This window comes from Oryctolagus cuniculus, chromosome 19 (assembly GCF_051225735.1).
Source record: "Oryctolagus cuniculus isolate XC-2025 breed Fujian yellow rabbit chromosome 19, ASM5122573v1, whole genome shotgun sequence".
NCBI lineage: Eukaryota > Metazoa > Chordata > Mammalia > Lagomorpha > Leporidae > Oryctolagus > Oryctolagus cuniculus.
In genome coordinates this window covers 33,799,961-33,818,867 of record NC_142885.1, presented here as the reverse complement: position 1 = coordinate 33,818,867, position 18,907 = coordinate 33,799,961, and the positions used below count along the sequence as shown (strand labels likewise).

The following is an 18,907-nucleotide window of genomic DNA, read 5'->3' as shown; positions in this document are numbered from 1 at the left end:
TTAGCATAACATAAAAGTATCTTTACTTAAAATCTGAAACTTGATCATAAGCTTTTACGAAAAGGTATAACAAGCCCTTTACCTCATTTACTTTTAGCTATTTCATAAATACTACAGCAGACGCTGGACGGTGTGTGATGAAAGGTAGGCAAATTTCGTTTTCCACAAAGCAAATGTGTCAGTCTTTCCCTTTGGCTCCTCCTTCCAACCCTCCTTCACTGTGTTGAGGAGATATTGAGTTCTTCCAGATTTTTGGTTAGGGGGGTGGTTTCCACACTGACTGGACTCTCCAGGTAGGTGGTGCCTGCACAGGGTTTTCCTGTCACTGGATCTATCACTCTTCCAACTTTGAAAACGATCTCAGCCAGTTCATGTTTCACGTGCTTTGTCCGCGGGACAGGTAAAGCTTTGAGAAGCACAATATCTCCAACAGTGCACTGCTGAAGAGCATCGTGAGCGAAGTAGGTTTTTCTCTTATTAAAGTACTGTAGAGAGAAGGAGAGGAAGAAGTTAGTAGCTCCCACCTGTGATCTGGCAATGTGGTGTGCAGCAAGAAAAAGGAGTGCCCGGAAAACAAGCCAGGGCTTGGGAAAGGAATGTGAGGTACTTACGGGGCCTTCTACAACAAAAGCAAGGACTTTCGCACAGTTAACTGTCCCAGAACTGTCCGACTCCTGAGAACCCTTGCTCTGTTAATCATTTCTCTCCCTACTAATCGCTTCCTTCCCATTAGAGCCTCTTCTCCAGCTTGCAAGCATGCTACTTTCTCCACCAGCCGTGTGAGTCAAGCACTCCAAGTTCAGCTGGTGTTACCTAAGCAGAGGTGGGGAATGGCTGGTCCATGGGCCATAGAAGTCCAGTGAAATCATTTGGTCTGGCCCTCTCAAGGAAACTGCAGGTGGAACTTGAAATTCAATAAAATCTACGGCAGGCTAATTTGTAGACTGATGATTGAAAGATGTTATAAATATCCACATGGCCCTTGGCAGAAAAAAGTTCCCAATCCCTGCTCCGAAGTCATCAAAAGACTTAAACATTATAATTCACACAAAGTACTTAGCTCTAGGCCCACCTCAAAGTATTATAAGTTACAAATAACAACTCAAAGCAAGTCTTCTTCGTAACAAGAAAAGCAGGTACTTCCATTCTACAAATGATAAAAACATTTTTTGAGGCAGGCTTTGTGGCACAGTGGGTAAAGCCACCACCTGCAACACCAGCATCCCACACAGGTGCACAGTTCTATTCCTGGCTGCTCCACTTCTGATCCAGCTCCTTGCTAATGCACCTGAAAAAGCAGAGGAAGGTGGTCCAAGTGTTTGGGCCCTGCACCCACGTGAGAGGCCTGGATGGAGTTTCAAGCTCCTAGTTTTGGGCTGGCCCAGCCTGGCTGCTACAGTCTTCTAGGGGAGTGAACCAGCAGATGGAAAAATCTTGCTCTCTCTAACTCTCCAGGCTACCTGTGTGCCCACTCTCAGTGCAGAAGCCACCCTTGGCACCAGTTCCTTCCTTCTTCGCACATCTAACAAGCAGTAACTCTGTTCCTTCCTGAAATCTTTTCCCCACTCCGCCTGCCATGCTCTAACTAACTTTAGTTCGGTCCTTCTCACCTCCATCCTAGGCTTTCCCGTGAGCATCCACCCTCCTACCTGCAGTCATCATCCCTAATCCTGTTTTTCCTTTGCTTAAGGGAAAGCACACACAGACCCTTCATAATCCAGCTCCAACTCTCCTTGCCGTTCATATAGGACGACTGCCTGGGCTCAACCTCGGCAAACCATTCGCTGTTCCTTTTAGAAGGTCTTGCTTCACTACGGCTAACTAAACTTTCACAAACTACTCATCACAGGGCAGGCACTGTGACATAGCGGGTAAAGCTGCTGCTTGCAGTGCTGGCATCCCATATGGGTGCAGGCTTGAGTCCTGGCTGCTCCACTTCCAATCCAGCTCTCTGCTATGGCCTGCAAAGCAGCAGCAGATGGCCCAGGCTCTTGGGCCCTTGCACCCACGTGGGAGACCAGGAAGAAGCTCCTGGCTCCTGGCTCCGGATTGGTGCAGCTCCAGCTGTTGTGGCCATCTGGGGAGTGAACCAGCAGATGGAAGACCTTTCTCTCTCTGTGTAACTGTGACTTTCAAATAAATAAACTTAAAAACAAAACAAAACAAAACAAAAAAACCTACTCACCGCAGCTGGAATGTCCTCCCTCACCTGGCCCTCTGGATAAAAATCCTGAAATTCAGCTTAAATATCTCTTTTTATTTATTTGACAGATAGAGTTAGACAGTGAGAGGGAAAGACAGAAAGAAAGGTCTTCCTTCCGTTGGTTCACCCCCAAAATGGCCGCTACGGCAGGAGCTACACCGATCTGAAGCCAGGAGCTTCCTCCTGGTCTCCCATGCGGGTGCAGGGCCCCAAGCACTTGGGCCATCCTGCACTGCCTTCCCAGACCACAGCAGAGAGCTGGACTGGAAGAGGAGCAACCGGGACTAGAACCTGGCGCTCATATGGGATACTGGCGCCACAGGCGGAGGATTAACCAAGTAAGCCACGGCACCGGCCCCTTAAATGTCTCTTTAAGCTCTCTTATAGCAAGCTGAGTAAGAACCACATTACACACACAGATCAGCTTGGTGCTGGGCTCACGGCAGACACTCATCACATTTCTACTAACAGGGAAATGTTTTTCTGCTCAGAACAAATGAGTGATTTATCAGTGTCACTTGAAAACAAGAAAGCACCTCACCTTTAGTAAGTAGGGATCCAGAACAAGCCTGGTCACCCTCACTTTGGCAGTTTTTTGCATTGCTGTCCCAATCACTTTCCCCACAATCCATTTGGCATGGACGGATGAACGAGTTACTGACATTATGTGGCTTTGGTCACCTGAAAAACAAATGTCAAAGTTTAAGATTTTGGTGGTAGGACTCACCGAATGAATTTGGTCAGCAGAGTTAAGGGGTTTTGTTGGTTTTCTGGAATCACCATTTTAGAGAGGGAGGGAGGGAGGGGAAAGAAGGAAGAGGAGAGAGAGGGGGAAAGGGGGAGAGGGAGAGGGAATCTTCCATAAGCTGGTTCACTCCCTAAATGCCCACAACAGCTAGGGTTACCCCAGGCTGAAGCGAGGAGCCAGGAACTCCATCCAGCTTCCCAGGTGGGAGGCAGGGGCCTAAGTACCTGAGCCTCCGTCTGCTGCCTGCTGGGATGCGCATCAGCAGGATCGACAGGATATGGGATGGAGGCATCTGGCGCGGCAGCTTAGACCGCTGTGTCACAAGGCCCGCTAGCTACCCTGACTGTAATCGCCTCAAACCTCAGCTTCCCCTTCTGCAAAATGGGACTAACGACAGGGCCTACTGATACGAGTGCTTTGAGGATTTAACTAAGTACACGACGCTTAATGGAGCGAGTAAACGTTGGCCGGCAGTGGCGTCCCTTCTGTCTCTCTCTCTCTCCATCCCGCTGGGCGGCTTCTCCCTAAAGGCTCACATCCTGGCTACTCGCACGCAAGCAAGCCCTAGGCAGAGGGTCCTTCCCAGGGACGGAGACCCGGACTTGGGGCTGCTCTGGGGGTCACTTAATACTGAGTCCAAATCGTGGGGCCTGGGGTCGGCTGCGGGGGATTCCGCCCCCTCACCCCGGGCAACCCTGAGCGCAGAGGACCGGACTCACCCGCACCGCGCTCCCGCAGCGGCGTCCCTGCCCCCGGAATCCCCCTCCGCGGCAGCCACGAACGACCCGCGTTCACCTCTCAGTCCTGCCGGGTAAACTCGCAAGCGCCGAGCGCGGGCCGTAGCGTGATAGCGTCACGAGGCACGCAGGCCCCGCCCCGGAAAGCGCCTTGCATTGGCCGAGGGCTCCCAGCCTTGGGCGGAGTTAAAGGCAGGGCTCCGCCCACTCTCCTTCCCCGGGGTAGTTCCTTTCTTGCCCTGCCCGCCTCTTCTTCTGGGGGTCTTCCGGACGTTGGACAAGGCCTTCCAAATCGAAGGAACTTTCAGTCATCAAACACTGAAACGGCAGGAAGCAGCTGGAGAGGAGGAATAACTTTGTTAAGGAATGTTGGCATTTTTATATTTTGTAATTTTTAAAATTTGAACATTTTAAAGACATGCAATTGTATGTTATTTGGGGGTACCGTGTAATGGTTAGCTACATGTGTAATGTGCAATCAGGGTAGATATATCTATCTCCTCAAATACTTCGTATTTCTTTATGATGAAAACATTCACAGTTTACCTTCAAGTAAAAAAAAAAAAGGAAATATATAGTACAGTAACATTGTAGTCACCCTACTGCTCAATAGAACCCCAGACTAACTCCTATCTAGCTATAAGTCAGTAGCAGTTAGGGGGCCGTTGCTGTGGCTAGCGGGTAAAGCCACCTGCAGCACCGGCATCCCATATGGACGCCGGTTCAAGTCCCAGCTGCTCCACTTCCGATCCAGCTCTCTGCTATCGCCTGGGACAGCAGTAGAAGATGGCCCAAGTGGGAGACCTGGCACCCTCGTGGGAGACCTGGAAGAAGCTCCTGGTTCCTGCCTTCGGATTGGCGCAGCTCTAGCCGTTGTGGCCATTTGAGGAGTGAACCAGCAGTTGGAAGACTCTCTCTCTGGCTTTTGCTCTGCCTTTCAAATAAATAAACATAAAAAAAAATAAATCAGTAGCAGTTAATGACTTTTCCTTACGGTTGGTTGGTGCAGGCATTGGGCTTGTGGGTGGAAGATCCCTGTCTCTCCTTCTCTGCCTGTCATTTTTGCCTTTCAAATAAACATAAAAAAATACTGTACCTTATTATTATGTGTCAAGATAAAAAATGGAAACATAGGAAGCTTCTAAATACTAGGGTGAAAAACTGAATCATTTCCACTCCTCCAGCTGCTTTGAAGGTAAACCTTTGTGGGTTTTTGTGTCTGCTATGATTTTAGGTATTTCATGTCTGTGAGATGGCAGGGCAACCTGGTGTGGGTTGTACTTATTGTGTGTGTTGGGAAGGAAATGGATGGGCTGTGAGCAGATTACCTGCTGACAATTTCTAAGATACAGGGAAGACTGGGAATGTATTAGGCTCTTGTTTGCGAATTGCTAAAAGCAACAGCAAACCGTAGGTTTCTGGATCAATTTGAGGGCCAAAATATGCATGTGGTCAATCTTTTACTATTGGAACATTTTAGCCACTGGTGAAGGAAGACTGAGGAAATAAGAATTTATCCACAGAGCAAACATTTATGGAACACATTCTGAGACTCTGTGCTATGCCCTGAGAGAAAAAAAGATGAATAGAAGGCCTCAAAACTCATAGCCTAATAGGGACAGATGAAAAAGAAAATTCTAAAATGGGCACAAGTAATAACCTTGAGAGAGGAAAGTCAAAATTTAGGAGAGAGAGGGGATTTGAATAAATACAGTACACCTCAATCTGTACCCCATCTCCCCACACAGCTAGAGGCCAGAGGTCAAACCCATGCTAGAGTCACCCCCAAAAGTGGCTGCAGGGGAATTTCCACAACGGAGTACCCCGAACTGTGGTCAGATGGGACCAGTTGAGATTCCCAAGAAAGAAGTACCAAATCCCAAAACAACCAAGCTGAAGCATTTACTGGGGAAACTTAGAGAGGCTTGCAGTTTATCCATGCCACTAACAGTAAGACAAAAGGGATGCTCTCTGCTTAGCTGTCCACAGCAAGCGGAGGTCAAGGTATGCAGTTTATATGAGGCTTTAAGAAATTTTGGTTCAGGCTTGGGCCGCTTTCTGTCTCTTGGGCGACAACCTAACACCTTTGTCAGTATGCGGGGATGTTCAAGGCCAAAGCAACCTGAGCTCAAGCTTGCAAGAAAATCTTGCAGCCGGTTGGGACATCTAGTGGTCAAGGCACGCTATGACTTTCGGTTAGGACACAAAGTGGAGGGAACTAGATAGCACAAGAGGGACATGGGGTGGGTGAAAGGCACTCAACGCATTGCAGGGATGCTGAGCTCAGAGTGTGCTCACCAAGAGCCTAGCATGGCCAGAATCTAGGTGGGAGAAGAGAGGAGGGACTGGAGCTGGACAGGGCTAGGCCTCTACCCAGGAGGCGCTTTTTGTTAAGGACTCAACTTTTTCTGGTAAGTGATGGAGAGGAGAGAGCCTTTGAAAACAGGTTAGTAGCTTTGCCAGTTTTCAGGATCATTCCGGTAGGTGTGTTGAAGACAGAAGAGTGGGGGGGAAGCTGTCAGGCTTTGATGAGGACCTAAATTGGTTCAGAGGGAATGGAAACGGGGACACGGGTTGGGGAGCAAAGGGACTCAGAGGAGGTAGGGGTGTGTATCTGTGTATGTACTGTGCTTATAGATAACAATAACAGCATTAAGTATGTATTACTCTGCTCCAAATTCCTTAACAAAACACCATAGCCTGGGTGGTTTAAACAATAGAAATTTATTTTCCCCAGTTTTAGAGGCTATAAGTTCAGAATCAAAGTCTTGCTGATCATTTTTATAAAAAAAGAAATTTTACGGCCGGCGCCGCGGCTCACTAGGCTAATCCTCCGCCTTGTGGCGCCGGCACACCGGGTTCTAGTCCCGGTCGAGCGCCGGATTCTGTCCCGGTTGCCCCTCTTCCAGGCCAGCTCTCTGCTGTGGCCAGGGAGTGCAGTGGAGGATGGCCCAAGTACTTCGGCCCTGCACCCCATGGGAGACCAGGATAAGTACCTGGCTCCTGCCATTGGATCAGCGCGGTGCGCCAGTCGCAGTGCGCTGGCCGCGGTGGCCATTGGAGGGTGAACCAACGGCAAAGGAAGACCTTTCTCTCTGTCTCTCTCTCTCACTGTCCACTCTGCCTGTCAAAAAAAAATTTTTTTTTTTATTTACTTATTTGAAAGGCAGACTGGCAGGGAGATCTTCCATCACTCCTCAAATGGCCACAAAACTAGGGCTGGTCTGGGCCCAAACTAGGAGCCCAGAATTCCATCCCAGTTTCCCATGTGGGTGGGCAGGGACCTAAGCACTTGCCCCATCTTCTGGTGGTTTCCCATGCCCTTTAGCAGGGAGATGGATCCAAAGTGGACCATCTGAGACATGAACCGGTGCCCGTATGGGAGGCCAGCATTGCAGGCAGTGGCTTAACTTGCTATGTCACAATGCCAGTTCCAAGAAACTTTCAGATTGTACTACAAATACATAATTTACCAAGTTTAGCAGAGTCTTGATGTTGCACAAGTGACTCTCAACAAGAAACTTTAAGTTTCTGCAAGAAACTACAGGGCACTGCAGACTAGTGGACCCTTGGTCAACCTGGTTGATCATTTCATATAATAATTCTTAAGGCCTTCACCCTTGGTGTGGAGGGACTGGAACTTTTTCCAGGTAAGGGAAAATCATTTCTTTATAACATTTCTTCTTCTTCTTTTAAGATTTATTTATTTGGGGAGGAGAGGGAGAGAGAGAGAGAGAGAGAGAGAGAGAGAGAGAGAGAGAAATGAATCTCTTGCATCTGCTGGTTTACTCCCCAAATGGCTACAACAACCTGGTCTGGGTCAGGCTGAAACTAGGATCCCAGAACTCCACTCAGGTCTCGTACACGGGTGGCAGGTCCCCAAGTACTTTGGTCATCTTTCACTGCTCTCCCAGGTGCATTAGTAGGGAGCTGGGACAGAAGTGAAGAAGCCAGGACTTGAACCAGTGCTCATGTAGGATGCCAGGGTCCTAGGTGGTGGTTTAACCCGCTGCACCATAACACCAGGCCCCCTCAATTCAATTTTAATTTATATTTCTGAGGGAAGTTGTTATTCTTGCTAAATGGGGACAGTGACAGATTTCTGGAGAACATTCACTTCTTGCGGAGCTGTAAGAGGCACATTGTGTACGGGTCTTCACACAACTCCATTCCTAGGAACGTATAAAGAGGGAGTCAAGCAGTTTGCTGTCATACAGAAATTTGTAAGCCCCTCAAAGGCGGCCTGGAAGCAATTTTAAATGAAGTTATTTACATTTTTATTATTATTTTATTTATTTGAAAGGCAGAGAGAGAGAGAGAGAATCTCTTCCATTTGCTGGTTCACTCCTCAAATGGCTGCACAGCCAGGTCTGGCCTAGGCTGAAGCTAGGATCCAGGAACTCCTTCTGGGTCTCCCATGTAAGTGGCAGTGACAGGAGCCCAGGCACTGGAGCCATCTTCAGCTGCTTCCACGGGCACATTAGCAGGGAGCTGGATCTTAGAGCAGCTGGGACTCCAATCAGCGCTCAGATATGGAACGCCAGTGTCCCAAACAGCGGCTTAACCTGCAGTGCCACAACACTGATCCCAAGATTGTGATTTTTTTAAATAAAAGATTTACTTATTTATTTGAAAGGCAGAGTTATAGAGATTCGGGGCAAGGGGGAGGCGGGGGGACTTCCATCCACTGGTTCATTCCCCAAGTGGCCGCAACAGCCAGAGCTGAGCTGATCTGAAGCCAGGAGCCAGGAGCTTCTTCCAGGTCTCACACACGGATGCAGGGACCCAAGGACTTGGGTCACATTTCACTGCTTTCCCAGGCCATTAGCAGGGAGCTGGATTGGAAGTGGAGCAGCCGGGAGACGAACCAGCGCCCATATGGGATGCCGGCACCACAGGTGGCAGCTTTTACCTGGTATGCCACAGCACCGGCTCCCAGGTTTGTGATTTTAATAAAGTGTTTGATACGTTTAAATTGGACACCAGTGTTTTTAAAAGAGTAAATAAATATAATTAAATACTTGATCTTATAAATTGTTTTTGTAAGTCACAGATCTGTGAATAAAGGAATTCCTAATGTTGGTTGGTTTTGTAAATTAAGAAATTGAACACTGATCATAAATGTTATGCATATTTTTCATATTTTTCTCCATGTCCACATGCTTTTGAACATAAAAGAATCTATCAGGGCGGCGCCGCAGCTCAACAGGCTAATCCTCCGCCTAGCGGTGCCGGCACACCGGGTTCTAGTCCCAGCCGGGGCACCGGATTCTTTCCAGGTTGCCCCTCTTCCAGGCCAGCTCTCTGCTGTGGCCTGGGAGTGGAGTGGAGAATGGCCCAGGTGCTTGGGCCCTGCACCCTATGGGAGACCAGGAAAAGCACCTGGCTCCTGCCTTCAGATCAGCGTGGTGCGCTGGCCGCAGCGCGCTGGCCGCAGCAGCCATTGGAGGGTGAACCAATGGCAAAGGAAGACCCTTCTCTCTGTCTCTCTCTCTCACTGTCCATTCTGCCTGTCAAAAAAAAAAAAAAAAAAAAAAAAAAAGAATCTATCAGTATGATGTCCTCTAATGCTCTTTGAGGTTTTGAGAAATACTCACACAGATCTTCCTGTTCTGCAGCAATGTTTCACCTTATTAATGTTCATGTATTTACCAAATGTCTTCAGAATGCTATAAAGAACTGTTCCAGGCATATTTGCATCCACTGGATTAGAAATAAATTGACCTATGTTATAATGCAATTTCAGTCTGAAAAACCCTAGTAGTCATTTGTTATTACATCTAGCATCAATATGTCTCCTAAAAGGACAGTAAGACCTGGTTGGATGTGAAAAAGTAATGTTTTGCCTTCTGAGATAGAACTACCATAACAAACTGGAGTTTGAGTGACTGCTACTTCTGTGGCTTCCCTACTCTAAGCACCATATTTTGATATAATTAATATATTTAGGGTTTACACTTTGGAACATTTGAAAGAACAAAGGATAACATGCAAATGAATCCATACCAAAATGATGGTGAGTTTACTCTACAATTAACATAAATATAACAACTTATGATCCCAAGGAACATATGATAGGACTCTAATGTACTATTCCTATGTGTGAGGAATTGATGAAGCTTCTTGGGCAGCTCTGGTGTGGTTCATCAGACATTTCTTGTCTTGGGTTGTACAAATTCTACTGATTCTCTTCCGAAAATTCCACATTGTTTTTGTCTTTAACCTGCATGGAGATACATTGTCTTATATTGGAGCCCTTGGTACCGTTTATGAAACATTTTTTCTTTTTTGTTTTGTTTTTAACTGAACAATTAAACTTTGATGAAAACCACTACCAATTATAATTAATCATTGCCCTTTTTTAATATGCATGCCTGCTGGCTAAGCCAGCCCCCAAAAGGTTAACTTCTGTGATGAAACAAACCTGCTACATTATTTTCTTGGTGTTTAGTGTTTTAGTTTTAAGAGTCTTTAAATCACTTCAGCTTTTTACTCAAGACCTACAAAATCTTTTGCAGGGGAGAAAAATCAGGAAGTCTCAAGCTAAGAGATAGGTTAGAAGAAAGATGAGGGGCTGGCGCTGTGGTGTAGCGGGTAAAGCTGCCGCCTGCAGTGCTGGCATCCCATATGGATGCCAGTTCGAGTCCGGGCTGCTCCACTTCGGATCCAGCTCTCTGCTCTGGCCTGGGAAAGCAGTGGAAGATGGCCCAAGTCCTTGGACCCCTGCATTCGCCTGAGAGACCTGGAAGAAGCTCTTGGCTCCTGCCTTCGGATTGTTGCAGCTCCAGCAGTTGCGGCCAATTGGGAAGTGAACCAGAGGATGGAAGACCTCTCTCTCTCTGCCTCTCCTTCTCTCTTTCTGTGTTACTCTGACTTTTAAATAAATAAATAAATCTTTTAAAAAATAGAAAAAGATGAGAAAACAAGGGAACTGTGTCCTACCTTAACTTCCAAGAAAAAACTGGAAGCCAAGATATAAAAGCATCTCCATACTTGCAGCTGCATATAGCTTATGGCAGTTTCTGTTCATAATGCTTCCTAACGGGAAAATAAGACTTCTGTCAAAGCAGTAATCATCAAAATCAAACTGAACCACATTAAATTGGAAAAAAGTGTTACATAAATGTTATAATAAATAACATTATTAAGCCAATTAAACTACTTCCTTAGTTGTTTCTATGAGGCAGTAATGCTTTGCCTTGATTCTTAGCCTCAATATGGCTCCAAAGCTCCCCATCTGGTACAGTTCCCTATCTCAAATCTTCCACAGTGGTCCAAGTCGGTATGCGGATTATTAGCCACTGGTCATTATAAAAAACAAAACAAAAGAAAAAAATCCAACTCTATTCAAAACCTGTAAATACAGCAGTTTGCCACAGGGAAATTTAAGGCTAAAATAACAGAATGGTATAGCAGACTTTTCCGAACTTTTTTTTTTTTTTTTTGCTTTTGACAGGCAGGGTGAACAGTGAGAGAGAGAGAGAGAGAGAGACAGAGAGAAAGGTCTTCCTTTTGCCGTTGGTTCACCCTCCAATGGCCGCCGCGGCCAGTGCGCTGTAGCCGGTGCACCGCGCTGATCCGATGGCAGGAGCCAGATGCTTATCCTGGTCTTCCATGGGGTGCAGGGCCCAAGCACTTGGGCCATCCTCCACTGCACTCCTGGGCCACAGCAGAGAACTGGCCTGGAAGAAGGGCAACCGGGACAGAATCCGGTGCCCCGACCGGGACTAGAACCCGGTGTGCCGGCAGCGCAAGGCAGAGGATTAGCCTAGTGAGCCGCGGCGCTGGACGTCTGTTTATTTCTTTAAAAGGTTTTATATATCTATCTGGAAATGACTTCTAATATAATCTGGTTTATAAAATAAATTATTTTAGCTATTTATAGCCCCTCCTGGGAATGTAATATCTTGCTAGTTTGAGATCTGTATTTATTTGGTATATATGTATTAAAATTTTATTTTTAAATTTTCTTGACATGAATAATTTGATACTAAATGGGATAAAGAGGTCTGATAAAAAAAAGTCCTACATTACATATTTGTGTGATTTCTCCACCATGTGTTATGTGCTAAGTGAAGGACTGTTTAATGTTTTCTCACATTTATGTTCCCATTTTTCCCGAGTATGGATTTTCCTGTGTTGATTAAGGTGTGCGCTCTGGCTAAAGGCTTTCCCACAGTCATTACATTTATAGGGTTTCTCTCCTGTGTGGGTTCTCTCATGCTGATTCAGATGTGTCCTCTGGCTGAAGGCTTTCCTACAAAAAGCACATTCATAGGGCTTCTCTCCAGTATGGAGTCTGTGATGTTCGGTGAGAGATGTGATCCGGCTAAAGGCTTTGCCACACTGGTCACATTTGTAGGGCTTCTCTCCAGTGTGAATTCTCAAGTGTTGAGTAAAGGATGAATGCTGGCGGAAGGCTTTCCCACATTCACTGCACGTGAAAGGCTTTTCTCCGGTGTGAATTCTCTGATGTTGAGTAAGATGTATTCTCTGGCTGAATCTTTTCCCACATTCATCACACTTGTAGGGTTTCTCTCCTGTGAGGAATACCTGAGGTTGGGTAAGAGATGAACTGTGGCTGAGGGCCTTTCCACAATCTCTGGGCTTCTCTCCTGTATGAGGACGATTAGTAAGAAGAATGTGCTGATTGAAGATTTTTCCACACTCATTATATTCATAAGGGTTCTCTCTTATGTAGTTTCCCTGGTAGTAAATCAAGTCTGTGTTATGTCTGATGCCATTTCCTTGTGTGTCAGAATTGGTGGGTATTTTAATTGAAGGAATTCTTTGAAGCATAATAAGATCTGAGTTCAGACGACAGCTTTCTGAAAGTTTATTATATTCAAGGCTTCTCTCCTGAGGGATATTTTTGTAGGTGAAAGATACTTGCCCCAAATGTCTCTGCTGGTTTTGTTGATTAAACTCCAACTGGTAATCAAAATCCCAGAATCCTCCTAAGATGGAAAACCAGAAACTGCCTCCTGTTAGTCTCTTCATTATCATGTCATTGGTTTGATTTTCATCAGAAATATTCTGGTTTAGAGTGGGCTTTTGGATTTCAGGTCTGTTCTTCTCATCTAAAAGACATTCAGAACACAGAAAGACTTTCCTGTATTTTCTTTGCTTTAAAGAACAAACTGTCAGACAATGAATTACCAAATGAAACTGATAATGTTGTGTACAAGGTACACGTAGCACTGAAAGTTTTCAAATACAGCCACATAACCTGGACAAAGACTATAAAAGGATGAGAAGCATGGACAAGGGGGCACATTTTAAAATATGTCCAGTGATCATGAAAAGAGGAGATCATGCAAGAGTACTCAGGGTTGAATGGAGATGGACAGGAGAGGCATCAGAGACAGACCTGCATTTTGAGGTGGGAGATATTAGGGGAATATCGGCTCAGAAAAGGCAGGTCCAAATTCAAGCCTTTAGAAACTTCATTTGAGGGTATTCTATTATTAAGGCTAGCTACTTTTATCATTTTTAAAGATTTATTTATTTATTGAAAAGGAAGTATGTGTGTGTGTTAGAGAGACAGGGAGAAAGAGAGACAGAGAGAGAGAGCGAGCGAGTGAGCATGATAATGATTACTTCTCAAATGGCAACAACAGCTGGGGCTAGGCCGCGCCACAGCCAGGAGCCTGGAATTCCACCCAGGTCTCCCATGTGGGTGGCAAGGGCCCAGGTACTTGGGACCATCATCTGCTGCTTTCCCAGGTGCATTAGCAAGGGAGCTGGATCTGACACAGAGCAGCTTGGACTTGAACTGCTGCTCCAATATGGGATGCTGGCATCACAGGAGGCAGCCTAGCTCCTGCTCCATGTCACCGGGCCCCACCTTGTTTATTAAAAAGTATTTCTTCTGGTTTTTAATCTTTTGTTTAAAATGATAAAGCTGACACTTGCTTATAACATATTAAAATAACATGGAAATGCATAAAGAAAGAATCCCCCCCTCCCCCTACAAATAATCATTGCTAATAGCTGGGAGCCCATTTTGTCTGGTTGCCCCTATTTTCACTCAAACATACATTGTATTTTGAACAAGCATGACTTATAGACTCTGATGAAAATAAAATTTCATTTTGGTCTCCCACCTCTTCTTTAAATTTTCTTCCCCAGCTTCTAGAAGATTTCAGCAGGTCCCAAGGTTTTCCCTTACTTCTTAGTAACATGTACTCTTACTGCTACATTAAGTCGATTTGGTAATTAAAATGTTCAGTCAAGTAGCAGTCAAAACTACAAAACGAACTCCTTCCTCTCCCTGGACTTGTTACAGAAGGGTCAGTTCCTTCCTTCTCCCTGCCCACATATGGCCTCCCCCTCTACTTGCTTCCTGTTAACCCCTTCCTTCACTCCACTCTCTCCCTGTTAGTTTCTTTCTTGCCTCTGCTCTTTTATTGTTGTTGTTTTTCCCTATTGAACTATCTAGCCCGTTTCTTCCCCACTCATCAAATGCGTTTTAGTTCTTATCTAACAAGAGTTGGGGGCTGTGGGTTGTGTGAGGCTCCGGGGGAGAGGTTAAGAGAAAAGCCAGCTTTTATATGGCTGGGTGGTTCCAAAGTCGAAGCTTGGCATGTGGTTAAAATGGACTGTTGGGAACTTTCTTGGGAGGTTCTCGCTGGACTCCCTTCTCTCTTGTCATTTTCATGATCAACATAGATACATTTCTATCATGGGCATGAACTCTACTGGACAAGATATGGGATCATGCTGGGTGATCCATGGGAAACATCCATGAAACCTTGTTCCCACGGATCTGGGTACTGCAGACTAAGCCCAACTCAGCAGCCTCTTCTGGCTTATTCCCAGAGCCCTGTATTTACTAGTCAGCTGTCCTTGGACCCCTGAACTTTCTGAGTGAGAGTCTGTTTAGCTTTCTCAGATGTGAGGCTGGTTGTCACCTGGTCTTTCAACTACAGGAAACATAAGGGTACTTCAACAAATCTGTGGAAAATGGGACTAAAAGGTAAGTTTATTTGGTGCAAAAAATGCCAAAAATCCATATGAGGGGTCTTCAAAATGTACACAGAAAATGCATACTATGAAGAAACCATGCATGGGTTTTAAAATCAAAGCTATCAGAATGGAACCCTTGATGCTGGATAGTCATACTTGTATAATTATGTCTAAGTTAGGGCATGCTAGTAAACATAGGGCTACTTTTAAGAATTATGCTAGGAACTGTCATGGGAAAACTGGTTGGTGGTAGCAGGGGTTGGGGTAGGGGTGGTGGTGATCTGATCACTCTAAGTTGACTCAACTCTTACATTTCCTTCTATCTCTTTCTTTACAAGAGATTTAAGGACTCACAACATAGTTCTCCCCTGTGAGACTTCTTTCCAATTTCCTTGCAAAAGTCTCCCTTAGAAGTGTTTTTAAATCCCTGATCTGGCTGGCTGAGGGGAATCAATTCATGAGGCCACTGCCTATGCTCATGGAGATATGGGTGAGGGGTCCCCACATCTCCTTTAGTCCACAGATGTCTTCTGTCAACTTGGAAAGAGGAAGCGTTCCTTATGACACAAAAATATATACATGAAAGTACCTTATTTACTTTTTTTTTTTGACAGGCAGAGTGGACAGTGAGAGAGAGAGAGAGACAGAGAGAAAGGTCTTCCTCTGCCATTGGTTCACCCTCCAATGGCCACCATGGTCGGCGCTCTGCGGCCGGCGCACCGCGCTGATCCGATGGCAGGAGCCAGGTACTTCTCCTGGTCTCCCATGGGGTGCAGGGCCCAAGCATTTGGGCCATCCTCCACTGCACTCCCAGGCCGCAGCAGAGAGCTGGCCTGGAAGAGGGGCAACCGGGACAGAATCCGGTGCCCCTACCGGGACTAGAACCCGGTGTGCTAGCGCCGCAAGGCGGAGGATTAGCCTAGTGAGCCGCGGCGCCGGCCTTTATTTACTTTTAAAGCAAAACAGGGATGATAGTATATACAGAGCCTGTGTAACTTTGTGTCCCACTTAATATTCTTTCTAAATGAGAACACATAGATATATCTCATTCTTTTAAAAATATTTCGTTTTCATTCATTTGAACAGCAAAGACACACACAGGTCTTCCATCCATTGGTTCACTCCACAAACCCACAAAAGTCAAGGCTGGGCCACTTGAGCCATCATTTGCTCTTTCCAGGGTGCATATTAGCAGGAAGGCAGAATTACTTGTGGAGCTAGGACTTGGGCCCAGGCACTTCAAGATGGGATGTGGGCATTCCCAGCAATGTTTTAACTTCTGCACTAAATACTCACTTTTAGTTCATCCTTTTAAAAGGACATCATTACTGTAAAAAGAAAAAATGGCAAAGGAAGTATAATTTTCTACTTAAAATATTTAAATTTTCAGCACTTTTTAAAAGGGCATATCTTATTTGAAAAAAAATTGATTTTCCTACTGTTGAAAGGGTGTGGTTTTTTATTGTGGTATTTTACACAATACAATGAACATCCTTATCTAAACATCTTATGAACCCAAGCTAATATTTCATTAAGACAGAAAGTCACAGGGTTTGAATACTAAACATTTTGAGAGGCTCTGTCAAATAGTTCTCTCTCTTTTTTATTTAAGATTTTATTTAATGAATGCATTTTTCATACGTACAACTTTAGGAATATAGTGGCTCTTTCCCCCATACCCATGCTCCCACCCCCACTCCCATCCCACCTCCCTCTCCCTCTCCCATCTCCTTCTTCATTATGGTTCATCTTTAGTTTGATTTCCAAATAGTTCTCTTAAAAGGCTCTGCAAATTTACATTCACATAACGTGATATGGCAATATCTGGTTTTAACAATCTGGATGGTGAAAAGTGGTGCCTCATCAATGTTTCAATGTTTAATCAATTTTGAATTTGCATGTGCATCTTTCCATACATTTATGGGCTGTAAATATTTTGGGATTCTGAGGACCTGTTCATCTGCCGAAACTAAACAAGTACATGTATTTTTATTCAGAGAGAACCATATCTTTCATGAGACTGTCAAAGGAATCCGAGATTCAAAAAAGGTTTAGGACCTCCTTTTAAGGATATCTTAACCACTCAACATTCTTCTTTCATTTTTACTATTCAGCATAATAAAACCAAATTATTCTTCCTAAGTCACTACACACACACACATGCACATGCATGGCACACATACACACAAATCCTGTAGTCCTATCTCTTTTAAAGTATGCTCAATAAAATCAGGCTATGTAATCAACAAGGTGTTCCTTTTCTTTGACTACACCAAATTCATACATAAAATTGTGGGTGGAAAAGTAGACCCTAAGGCTTTCCGTATAGAATAATCTCATTTGTGTTAAGTATGTGTTAAGTATATCCACATGTACTGAAGAGGACTGAATTGTGTCTGGGAGGGATGTATTATGGATGGTATAGTATTTACTTTTCCATGATATGCACACATCATTATTGTAAAAAGAAAAACAGCAAAGGAAGTATACTTATATTTTTCTACTTAAAAATATTTAAATCTTCAGCACATTTTCATAATGTAAAAAAATTTAACACATTAGAAGGTGTGCTTCCAATTATGTCATATATTTAAGATTTTTGTGTCCAGCCTTGAGACAGTGAAGAATGTAGCAAGTGAAAGAAAGAAAGGCTTCTCATTCATCAACCTCATGCATACTTCCCTGCCCACACCAAGAGAATGCCATGGAGTCTAACTTCTGCTGAAGCCACAAATGAAGTGAATGTGGTATCTGTGTCACAGAGACAGACTAAGGCTCTCCAGCTTACGACAGGGCTCCATCAGGCCACCATTACTGTTGCGCAGGCCTGAGGACTCTAAATGAAGAAAACCAGGGGATTTGCATAGAGTACTGTAGGCTCTCTGTGGTTATTATATTTGCCCATTACCTGCCCCCACTCACTCCATATTCCCGGGATCAATGTTACAGGGAAGGTTCTTTAACAAAATTAAGCTTCTGGGGGCACTTTGACTTCTTTTATATCTAAGGACGGATACCTTTGAGACACACAGATCCCCTTGGTCAGTCTGAGCACGCTGTGATGTCACTGGGCAAATGCAGAATCTTTTGCACTAAGGCCCACGTCATTAAGTAGAAATTCACCCTGCTCAGCACCACCTGGTGCCTTTGAATTGAATTGTTCAGAAGGTAGAAGGAAGAAAACAGAAAAGGAAGAAGGAAGGCTGAGGGAAACAAATATTTAAAAAGATATTTATCCTTTCTGCTTGCAAATAATGAGATTTTTAGTTCTCTCTTATTAACTTAAAACGTGTGCTGTGATTTATACTGGGTTTTGATTTTCATTTGGTAGGCAGAAACTCAAGACAGAAAGTCACAGGATTTGAATACTAAACATTTTGATAGGTTCTGTCAAATAGTTCTCTTTTTTTAAAGTTTTTATTTAATGAATGCATTTTTCATATGTACAACTTTAAGAATATAGTGGTTATTTCTACCATACCCATCTCCCATCCTGACTCCCATCTCACCTCCCTCTCCCTCTCCCATCCCCTTCTTCATTATGGTTCATTTTTAGTTTGATTGCCAAATAGTTCTCTTAAAAGGCTCTGCAAACTTACATTAAACAGAATGGCTGGCCGGCGCTGTGGCTCACTAGGCTAATCCTCTGTCTGTGGCACCGGCACCCCAGGTTCTAGTCCCGGTTGGGGCACTGGATTCTGTCCCAGTTGTTCCTCTTCCAGTCCAGCTCTCTGCTGTGGCCTGGGAAGGCAGTGGAGGATGGCCCAAGTGCTTGGGCTCTGCACCTGCATGGGAGACCAGGAGGAAGCACCTGGCTCCTGGCTTCAGATTGGCACAGCGCGCCGGTTGTAGTAGCCATTTTGGGGGTGAACCAATGAAAAAAGGAAGACCTCTCTGTCTCTCTCTCTCACTGTCTAACTCTGCCTGTCAAAAATTAAATTAAATTAAATTAAAAAACAGAATGGCTAAAAAAAAAGAGTATAAAATAAGCAAAGCTCATCAGCTATTACTGATAAGGCTAAATATTGTTTGGAAAAATGTTGGTTTCTATTTTACAGATTATATAGATTTTATGGGTTAAGATAAAATGCATTTCTTAATGAAAATAGTCAGCAACAAGAATTAAAACTATTGCTTCTTAGTAGGGGACCTGGCAAGATTTTACAGTAAATTTTTTTTATTTTATTTTTTTTTGACAGGCAGAGTGGACAGTGAGAGAGAGAGACAGAGAGAAAGGTCTTCCTTTTGCTG

General features: G+C 44.6%; 2 protein-coding genes across 9 annotated transcripts in view; both read right to left on the bottom strand.

Moving 5' to 3' along the window:
• Window positions 1-3,783, bottom strand: MRPS17 (mitochondrial ribosomal protein S17). 2 transcript variants are annotated; one of them, XM_002722283.6, is made up of 3 exons: window positions 3,671-3,783; window positions 2,745-2,884; window positions 1-485 (listed from the first exon to the last, which is right to left on the bottom strand). In XM_002722283.6, the coding sequence occupies exons 2-3, from the start codon at window positions 2,865-2,867 to the stop codon at window positions 216-218; spliced, it is 393 nt and encodes a 130-aa protein (XP_002722329.1). In that variant the 5' UTR covers window positions 2,868-2,884; window positions 3,671-3,783; the 3' UTR covers window positions 1-215. The 2 variants fall into 2 exon arrangements, with proteins under 2 accessions (XP_002722329.1, XP_089177648.1); XM_089321522.1 differs by having other exon boundaries at window positions 3,747-3,783.
• The window catches only part of ZNF713 (zinc finger protein 713), a 37,502-nt gene continuing 21,339 nt past the window's right edge, over window positions 2,745-18,907 (bottom strand). For 4 of the 7 annotated variants that reach the window (XM_051836323.3, XM_017338223.4, XM_089321505.1 and 1 more), the window contains exon 6: window positions 9,688-12,768. In XM_051836323.3, the coding sequence (XP_051692283.1) occupies window positions 11,750-12,768 (1,019 nt within the window). In that variant the 3' untranslated portion in view covers window positions 9,688-11,749. Of the gene's footprint in view, window positions 2,885-3,670; window positions 4,026-9,687; window positions 12,769-15,859; window positions 15,985-18,907 lie in introns of those variants that run through there. The other 3 variants (XR_016226120.1, XM_089321512.1, XM_089321510.1) reach the window with 3 other exon arrangements.